The 10,590-nt window shown below is 32.4% G+C and overlaps 1 protein-coding gene across 1 annotated transcript; it reads left to right on the top strand.

Moving 5' to 3' along the window:
• The first annotated feature begins 1,823 nt into the window (after window positions 1–1,823).
• LOC125423564 (putative wall-associated receptor kinase-like 16) lies at window positions 1,824–7,503 on the top strand. The gene is made up of 3 exons (XM_060819649.1): window positions 1,824–2,824; window positions 3,710–3,886; window positions 6,066–7,503. The coding sequence occupies exons 1-3, from the start codon at window positions 1,873–1,875 to the stop codon at window positions 7,262–7,264; spliced, it is 2,328 nt and encodes a 775-aa protein (XP_060675632.1). The 5' UTR covers window positions 1,824–1,872; the 3' UTR covers window positions 7,265–7,503.
• The last annotated feature ends 3,087 nt before the right edge of the window (window positions 7,504–10,590 follow it).

The raw sequence follows: 10,590 nt of genomic DNA, 5'->3' as shown, positions 1-10,590 counted from the left end.
GTTATTAACCGATTGATATATTAATATAATTTAGATATGAATAAATTAATTTTTAAAGCAATTATAAATATAATTAAAAATAAACTAATTAAATAATGATATGGATACACATTTGACAAATAATATAGAAGGTTAGATGATACTTTTAGTATTATTTGGTATGCTAATCTCTACCCAAACAATTTTTTTGGGGCAAAAAAATAATAAATAAAATAACACCCGGGGTTAATGAATTTTATCCTTGTACGATCCGTTTGGTATGGAAAATCTAATTTCCGGTTTAGGAAAATGAAATGGCAAGAATTGCCTAGATCCATGTGATCTTCCCCAATATAAGGAATTGTATCACATGCATGAATAATGACACTAATAAGAAATATGAGGTTTAATTAATAATTTCTATTTTTTGAAAAAATAATACAATAAAGCCTCTTTATATTAATATTTGATGACGGAATAATTTCTATGTAGTCATCAAAATTTATGATTTCAATTTAAATCAATTATAAATAAGAATAAACTTTAAAATTTTAAAATCTCGTATTAAGAAACTTTGTCTTTATATAATAATAATAATTATTATTATATTTATATTGTAAAAAAATATATGATACGTTACATATGATATAAAATATTTATACAAAATTGTTTGGAATATTAATTTATTTTTTAGAATTGTTACAACATTTATGACTTTATAGGTTTACAACAACAAACTAGCATGTTTTGTTTTTTTTTTTTTGTTGAACATAAAATATTTTTATCTTTTCAAAAGTATATTTAAATATTAAATTAAACTATTTACACATTTTTTTCTAATAAAAAATATAATTTAATTATTTGAAGGTTATATAAGATATATTAGAAAATAAAATTTTCAATTATAACCTCTTCTTACCTACCAAAATTATTTTGGTTCAGACATTTAAGAGGTTTATTGTTATTACTGTCCATGGTAGACTATTGACCTCGGGTCTTTATGGTCAACGTCAGATAGTACTTAGACGTCGATTATTAAAGGCCCTACTCTTAAATCAACTGCAATTTAACCACTGTCCTTCGACGTAATTATAGCAAATTTTCATTGCTTGTCGGAGCATTGGAAAATTTTTCATATAATTATTTGCACCATCATACAATCAAAGTAAAATCAGGAAACCAAATGTACTAAATTTATGTGCAACGTTCTTGTTAATTTCTTTTTTCGTCGTTGAATAACAAGAGTGTTGTTTGTTTTTGTTTACTTTAAAACTTAATTTTGAGCCTCTTTTTTTTTTTTTTTTTTTGGTCTTATTTGGAAGAGTCAAAGTTTTTGACTTGTGTCTTAACCGAAGTGTCTTCAAAATATTTTTTGAACAAAATTATTAAAAACTTGATGTTTCGGTTAAATCCATCAATCTTCATCTATTTCTCAAGCACCTTGACACCCCAGAAAAGAAGGTAGATATCTAGCCTTGCTAAATAAGTTGGATCAAGCACATTGACACCCGAGACCAGAGGGTTGACTTCTAGCCGTGTTAAATAATTTGAATATACGCAGTGCTGCTCTTCCCAATTATCTCAAATTGTCAGCATTCCAGGAAATACAATAGATGATGAGACCTCGTCAACATTGAAAAGTAGTGGTACTATCAATCCCTTTAAGCCATACAAATTAGCAGATTACCAACCAAAAAAAAAAAAAAAAAAAAAAAAAAGAAAACAAAAAAAACTAAGCCATACAAATTAGCAAATACTTGTCATCATTATTTCGGTCATTTGGCTATATAAAGGACTTGCTATCACTTCATAAGAACATAATATTATAAGCTAAAGTTCAAATATTTAAGAAATCAAGGAAAAAAAAAAAAGAAAAAAAGAAAAAAAGAAGTAATGGTTATGGGCTTGCAGGGCATACTAAAAAAAGTATCCTCCATGGCAATTGGAATTCTACTTGTTTTAGCCACCACAACCAAAGCAGCAGCTCAATCCGCCCTTGACTGCCGTGAAAGCTGTGGTGATCTCAAAGTTCCATATCCTTTTGGAATGGATAGAGAGGGTTGTTACTTGGGAAAGAAATTTGTAATCACATGCAACCAATCTTTCCATCCTCCCAAAGCATTTCTAATGAGAGGCAATGTCGAAGTTACTAACATATCCCTTGATGATGGTGAGTTGAGCATCACCAACTTCATCGGCCGAGACTGTTACGATGAGACAACGGCTCTGCGAACTTATCGGAACAGGCCTAGGCTCAATCTGCCCTTATACACCGTCTCTTCTACGAAAAACAAATTTTTTGCCGTTGGCTGCGATACCAATGCTTTTGTTGAAGGATACCGAGGGACAGAAAGATATGCTACTGGCTGCATATCCTCGTGTGATAGCGTCGAGACCTTCAACGAGTCTTGCTCGGGCGTGGGGTGTTGTCAAACTTCCATCCCATATGGAATAAAAAATGTTACAGTGGTAGTGAATAGCTATTATAACCATTCGGGTATATTGGATTTTGACCCGTGTAGCTTTGCCTTCGTGGTCGACGAAAGCAAGTTCAAGTTTTCCCACACGAGTTTTAAGGACTTGCAAAACATTGAAGAGCTTCCTATGGTTATTAATTGGGCAATAGGGGATGAGAGCGGTGGTGATTATGAGCACTGTTATGAAGCAGAAAAGAGTTCGAACTTCGCTTGCAAAAATAATAGCAAGTGTATCGACGTCCACGATGGGTCTGGTGGTTACCGCTGCCAGTGCTTGACCGGTTACCAAGGGAATCCGTACCACCGAGATGGTTGCCAAGGTATCAAACTAATCACATATATACTTACATATACAAATATATTCATAAATTTTCTTACCGAGGACCTAGAATGAAATTTAAGTCCAAGAATAGCGTACATGCGCTAATAACCACCTGTTAGCATATGAAAGAAGAAAAATAAGTGCCTATAACCGTATGTAAGCTAATTTGGGCAAAATTTTTATCTGCATCCTTGATAAAAGCTTCTTTGTACATATAACTCTCCTAAAAAAAAAAATAACATGATAAATGCTATGTTGATACTGATTGTAAAACACAAACACCAAAAGCTGTATTATATGATTTTTCTCAAGATAATTACAAACTTCGTTTTTAGAAATTATAGATTTGGTGCATCAGATTCTTTGTTTTGTTGTGACATCTCTCTCCAACAGTAACATTTTTTTATAATCTAAGTTTCACAATTTATCGAACATTTTGGGTGCAATAGTTGCTTAAAGTCAAACAAATGAGCAACCTCAAACTTCTACCACATTTGAACCCAAAAAAAAAAAAGCTTACACACATACAAATAGAGAAAATGAAACATAAAATGCAACAAATCAAAAAAAAAAAAAAAAAAAGGGTTTTGAAATCAAACAGGTTGTGCATTTTTAAATCTCCATTTAAATGTCGATAAAGAAAGTTTTAATATTCTTGTGAATCTGGTTGTTTATATACACAATTTTAATTTAATGATAAGACCATCTTTCACTTTCGCCCCGCGCCCCCCCCCCCCCCCCCCCCCGAAAAAAAAAAAAAAGGACCATATTTTAGTAGAAACTGTAATGATGTAGATAGCTTAAGAATGGTGTCACCTTAATACTGAGTAAAAGCTAAAAATATTGGCCAAGTATAAAATCAACAATTGTGTTTGGCCAGCCTTATAACATGGTTTTCAGCATCGTTAACTTTTACCTTCTTAATTTTCAGATGTTGATGAATGCGAGAATATTTCAAACCCGTGCAATCCGGGAAAGTGCCATAATTTACCTGGGAACTGGACGTGTACATGTCCAAAGGGGTACAGAATTATTAATGGAACGGCTTGCAGCCAAAGCAATGCAATAGATCAATCTGCGAGACTTCTCGTTCTCTATATTGCACTGGGTAAGCATGCTCGAACTCCTGACTAGACTTATGCACTGCGGGCGTCCAATAGCACTTATATAAAATTTAGTTTATGTGAAAATATATACATTTAGACTCTTGAACTATTACACAGTTTTGCGCTCTCGGCTCCAAACTATAAAACATATTTAATGTCTCTTGAACTATTGTTATCTAACGAATATTGAATCTGATGAAATTAAACATGCATTACTCTATAACTGAAACTCTTTTATTGTGTTTTATTTCAAATTTTGACTAGCACATAGGCATAATTTTGCCAAATTTATTAGTAGAAATTGCATGATCAGACTAATGTGGCAAGAAATAATAGTTTAGGGGCAGTTTGACCCTTTTTATAATTTGAAGCCCTAGGTACAAAATATATAATAGTTAATGGTAGTAAATTTAATTAACAAAAAAAAGAAGCTTGAGATGCTGATGCGTTAATTCCACCAGTATACAGGTCGCACAAGTAATAAAGTGATGAATGTGTATCGTTTATTGATGTTCGAAACTTTGTTAAGTATCAAAATTATTGATTAATTCTTTTTATTTAGGCATCCAATTTGACTAGAAACTAGTGTGAACGTAAATTAAAACTAATATTAAAATTTGCTAAAGTAGTAGGATAAGAAATCAAGAGAAACAACACACCTAAGTAATGAAAATGGCAAATATTATGATCTAAAACTCTAGAATATTGATTTCCCTCTATTCTTCCTATAATTGAACTTAACTTGGGTGATTACCATTGGATTTCTATCTTTAATTCTAACCAAAAGGTTTCTAATTACATTTAATTCCTTATCCCTAGGAGAATTAGAATCTATGGATAATTAGTGGAAATTCAAGAATCCCTTCCTAAATTAACTTAAAAAGCCATGCATTAATTCCCTTTTTCTAGGTTATCTACTTCCTAATTAAGTTTTCCAACTATAATTAAAACATGAGTTGTGTAATCCTAGTGACAAATCCATTAAATAACCCTTTTCCAAAGAGAAATTCAAAGATCTACCCAATACGCAATTGATTTCCATTCTAGTTAGACATATTAGAACATTAAATCCAAAGAATACACAAGAAAATAATAGAATTGCATAGTAGTAATCAACCCATCATTCAATTACAATCCAAATAAAAGTTCCATCAACACCCTAGATAGTAAATCTAGCAATCCATATCCCAATATATATATATATATACATACATACAAATACAATTTAGAGAGTAATAAAAGATAGAGAAAACTCAAAGGAGAAGGAATCTTGTAGAGGAATCTCTTCAATCTTCAATCTTCTTCCAAGCCCAAGCTTTCTCTCTCTAAATTGAGTGTGTTGCTCTCTAGTTCTTCTCCAAGCTATCTACAATGGTGGCTCCCCCTTTTCTTCTCTACCAAGCCTCCTCAAATAAAACCCCCTCTAAATCATCTCTAAAATCCTAGCCTTAAATCCAACCTTTAGATCAAGATTAAAGGGTCCTAGATGTGCACATGGCTTTCATATGCCTAATTTAAATGAGTCACATGATTTGAACATGCAAATCTCTACACTAAAGGCACATGTCTTGCACATGCTCTCATTAAAACTCTAATATGATCAAAATCAATAAAGTCAAAATTAAAAATCAAGGCATGAAAAGTCAACATTTTGAAAATTTTGAACAATGGGTGGCATCTTTGACTTGGATTAGGTATAGTGAGTCTTCTTCCTCTCTAAGGTGATCCCCGAAGCTTTAGAAACCATAAAAATTACCCTTAATTTCATTTTAAAGCTCACCTATACAAGAACACAAAAACATATCAAAATAACCATAAATGCTTGAGTTTTCCATAAATAATTAAGCGATAGATGACTAAATAAGTGAGCTAAAACTCACTTATCAGATGCACCACTCAAAACATTCTCAAAACTTTTTCAGCAGTAAAGAATTTTGTTAGCCAACTCTTTTAGAACCGTAAATAGGTTGCCATTAATATAATATATTTGTTCGTGGCATGAAATTTGTTGATTGATATATCAAATATATATTTACTCTCATTTTTTGGATTCAAGTAGACCAACGTATCTCAACTTAATTCTTATGTACGTATCTCAACTTATATTTCAAGATCGTAAACCATATTTGTATACTACATGACCTTATGCCTCACTACATGGTCACATTTTAACAAATACAGGTGTAAGTCTCGCGTTGTTGGTTGCAGTTTCAATGATGTGTTGGGGAGTAAACAAAATTAAGCTAAGAAAATTAAAGAAGAAGTTCTTCGAGCAAAATGGTGGATTAATGTTGAGACAACGACTCTCAAATCTTGAAACAGCGAAAATTTTCACTGCAGAAGAACTTAAAAGAGCCACAAACAACTATGATGAAAATAGAGTTATTGGAGAAGGAGGCTATGGAAAAGTCTATAAGGGAATATTACCAGATGGCCAAGAAGTTGCTATAAAGAAGTCCAAAATTGGTGACGAAACACAGACTGCACAGTTCATCAATGAAATGGTCATTCTTTTGCAAATCAATCATAGGAACGTAGTTAAATTGCTGGGTTGTTGCTTAGAGACAGAAGTTCCTTCGCTTGTTTACAAGTTCATCACTAACGGAACTCTTTTCCAGCATATTCACGAGAAAGGAAAAGCACCTCTACTTCCATGGAAGGTGAGAGTGAAGATAGCATCTGAAACTGCAGGGGCACTTGCATATTTACATTCTGCAACTTCTACACCGATTATACATAGAGATGTGAAAACCTCAAACATACTATTAGATGAAAATTACATGGCAAAAGTATCGGACTTTGGAGCTTCAAAACTGATTCCTATAGACCAAAACCAGCTAACAACTTTGGTGCAAGGAACACTTGCGTACTTGGACCCAGAATACTTCCACTCAAGCCAATTAACAGAAAAGAGTGATGTATATATTTTTGGCGTTGTTTTGGCTGAGCTACTAACGAGCAAGGAAGTAGTTTCTTTCAACAGGCCTGAAGGTGAAAGAAACCTGGCAATGTTCTTTGTAACTGCAATTGAAGAGGACTGCTTACTTCATGTTCTTGATGGTGACATTGTGGATGAAGCAAATGTCGATGAAGTAAAGAAAGTCGCTAATCTTGCAAAAATGTGTTTGAGTGTGAAAGGGGAAGAAAGGCCTACAATGAAAGAAGTAGCAAATGAGCTAGAGGGACTGATTAACTTGGACGAACATCCATGGCAAAAAGTTGATTTAATTGGAGAAGAGAATGAGTACTTGCTTGGTTCATCCTCAAACGCTTATGAAAATTCTAGCGGTGAAAGTGGATTTAGGAGTAATGGTACTGCAACCATTGGGTATGATAGCATGAAAAGCCAAATGTTAAGCCCATATAATGATGCACGATAGCGTAACCAATGAGCTCGTTATGATTGCTGAGTTGCTTGGCTTTATTAAATGACGACTTATTGGCAGATTTATGCTACTTATAGTAGTAAAAAAAAGGAAGCAGAATGTCTTCCTCTGTTTTCTTATGCTGAAATCTTTCTCTGTTTAGCTTTGCCCTTTTCATGCTTTATTCTCAAATCTAGCTGCATGTTTTCACCGTTTGGAATAATTTCCTCTTGTGGTTGGTAATTTTTCGGAGATTTAATTTGAGGTCCAATTTCTTGTTGAGTTTGTGTTGATATACAAAGTTTTATTAATACAAATCGAAGACCTTTCAAATAAGAGGGGTATGAACTTCCCACTATATTGAATTGGATCCCTATTGGTGTCCCTAATCGTTGAAGGCTTCTTTTTTTTTTTTTTTTTTTTTTTTTTTTTTTTGTGAAAGGAACAATTAGAAGAATTTTATACATATTTGATATCATGATATTGATATTTCAATTTTGATCAAAAAAGGAAAATGATATTGATCTTTGAAATATATATATATATATCAATATTTTGATCAATTAGGAAATAGTACTTTTAGGAATAATACATATTTGGAAACAAAACATATCTAAATGTAATTATTTTTTCTTAAAGAAAACCGAAAAAAAAAAAAAGACCCGAATTTTCTTTTTAAATTTCAATCAACATTTTTTTCTTGGTGATAACACCTTTTTGTTTGCTCCTCATACATTATAGTATTTAATTTAACATATAAAAAATGATAAAAATTTCATATAACTTGTTCATATATAATTAGATAATTTTATTAAATAAACTTATTTCTTTTTTTAAAAAAATATCTTATCTCCCCCATTGGTCATTTTCTGGCTTCAACCCTGCAAGGAGAGATACAAACATAAACAATGGTAGAATATTATAAAATGTTCAAGATAAAGTCATATAACGCTCTTTTTTTTCCATGCTTTGCTAGCCGTGAATATTTTTGAATTTAATAAATGCGTATTCTTGAAAAAATATTATTCTACATTTTATAATTACTATTCAATCAACTCAAGCAGGCAAGGATATAAAATATGCTCTGTTTCCAAGGCAGCAGTCATTTCAAATTCTGATGAAGTTTTAATATACCGCATTTAGATGATTTAATGTGGAGTCATACCCATCGTTTTTGTAATTAGACTATGGGGTTTCATCTTGTTTTTTGGATGTGGTTTATTTTTATGTTTTTCATTTTTTGGTATTTTATTTCCCTAGTACTCTTTTTTGTGTTGGCAGTTTTCTCCATTGAAGTTTTTATTCGATTAGGTTTTAACACAGGCTAGAGATATTGGGGTCAGGTTTTTATTGCCTTGATGAATAGTGGTTTATAATTCCTTTTCTTTTAATTTTATTTATGCTTGATTAAAGTTGGGTTTGTAAGGAGTACCAATTTAGATAGGATGTCCTTTTTTCTTTCCTTTCTCAAGTAATTTATATGTATTATTATTATTATTGTTATTATTTGTGTAAATTAAATATGATTTGAAAATAACAAATTTATCCATCTCATAATAAATCAGGATAATGAAATTCACCTTAAAATGAGACAACTTATATAGTTTTTTAATTATTGTGCAAGAGATTGTCACCTTCTAGATGAAAGAAAATAAAGAAAATAATATTAATAACAATCATAAAAATGAAATACAATCAGATGATTGTATTTAATTGCAAAGAACAAACAATTAAAAAGTTAAAATGTCTAAATGATTAAAGAACTTTAATCATATAGAAAATTTTTTAAAAAATAACAATGCCAAAAAAAAGAAAATAATAATAATAATAACCATAATAATCAAAGCTAATAAAATAAGCAGTTTAAGGACCAGCAAAAAATTAAATAGTTAAACTAAATAATAGGTGACCTAAGGACCAACACTAAATAAAAACTAAATAATAGGAAGACTTGCTCAATGAGCAAATGAGACTTTAATATATAGTAAAAGAAGTTATTCAAAAAACTCTTACTTTTCCAATGTGCGATAATTGCAAAAACTTATATTTTTAAAAACCAATATTTTTTTTTCTCCTAGTCCATGTGGGATATTTTTCCTTATACTTCCCTATTATTTGAGATTAAAAATATTGGTACAAACATTACCTCATATATTTCATTAAATTAGAATAATTTGATGGAACATGTAATATTTTAATTTTTTGATCTCAGTTCTCCATACTAATATCCTACGATAGCTATCGGCATGATCATGTTGGTCTTTAATTATCTTCATCTAGGGAATTTGGTCTTCTGTTTGGATCAAAACCTGTTTAGATCATGTTTCATAGACACACAACCAATCATCTTTAAAATAACGTTTCTAACAGCTTCTAAATCCTTGCTCGAGCCTTTATTCATATTGCCCTGGATCTTTGGCTGTCCAAAGTCTAGGTTAGTCTAAAGGTTTTAATGCCCATTCCTCCACCTAAGGTTGTTAGGCCTAGCCTGATATGGTTAAAGGATTCTATATTGGCAATACTTCTACTTACGATCTTGCTGCATCAATAGTGAGTGAAGGTGCTATTAGGATGGATGCAGCCCTAAAATCTAGCATTCCATAAGTGTTGATATGGCTTGAGCAGTCAGCATCAGATTGGATCTAGCTTGGGGAGCCAATATTAGGGCAAAGGCAGCTTTGGAGGCTGGCATTCTTGTAAGTCTCAATGCTTCTTTGGGGGACTAGCATCGAGGTAGAGACGGCCTTGGAGGCCAGCACTCCTTTAAGTATCAATGAGATTTGGAAGGCTAGCATTGGGGCAGAGGAGGCCTGGGAGGTCAGCAGTCCTATAGGTGTTAATGCGACCTGGGATTCCTACAACTGGATGAATAGAGCCTGGGGGCCAGTGTTAGAGCTGATACTGCTTGTGAAGCCAGCATTGAGATAAATGTGGCATGATTGGCCAACATTGAGGCAGAGACACTTTTGAAGGCCTGTACTATTGTATGTGTCAGTGTGGCTTGGGAGTACTGTAACTCGATAGATATGTCCTGAAGGGTCAACATTGGGGTTGATAAGACATATGGAGCTAGCATCGGGATAAATGCGACCTGATTGAATAGTATCGGAGTAAAAATGGCTTTGAAGACCTGCACTTGATACTCATTCTAATCGTGAATTTGCCACATGCCATTTAGCATGGCTTGGACGGCCTACAACTGTTGGTGTATGAATTCGAATGATGCTGTTATCTTTCTGTTGTGATCTTTTATATCTTCACTCATCTGACATAAAATGTCTCAAATGACTTTATTATCATTTGAAATTATCTCAGTTTTTTATTTAATGGGTCCCACAAGG

Source organism: Ziziphus jujuba, chromosome 1 (genome assembly GCF_031755915.1).
Source record: "Ziziphus jujuba cultivar Dongzao chromosome 1, ASM3175591v1".
NCBI lineage: Eukaryota > Viridiplantae > Streptophyta > Magnoliopsida > Rosales > Rhamnaceae > Ziziphus > Ziziphus jujuba.
Note: the sequence above shows the minus strand (reverse complement) of the source record. Positions and strands in the feature narration are given on the sequence as shown.

Coding starts and splice junctions, on each gene's coding strand:
- LOC125423564 (XM_060819649.1), top strand. CDS start 1,873: ATGGTTATGGGCTTGCAGGGCATACTAAAAAAAGTATCCTCCATGGCA. Junction 2,825..3,709: donor ATATACAAATATATTCATAA/ATTTTCTTACCG, acceptor CTTAATTTTCAG/ATGTTGATGAATGCGAGAAT. Junction 3,887..6,065: donor CGTTCTCTATATTGCACTGG/GTAAGCATGCTC, acceptor TAACAAATACAG/GTGTAAGTCTCGCGTTGTTG.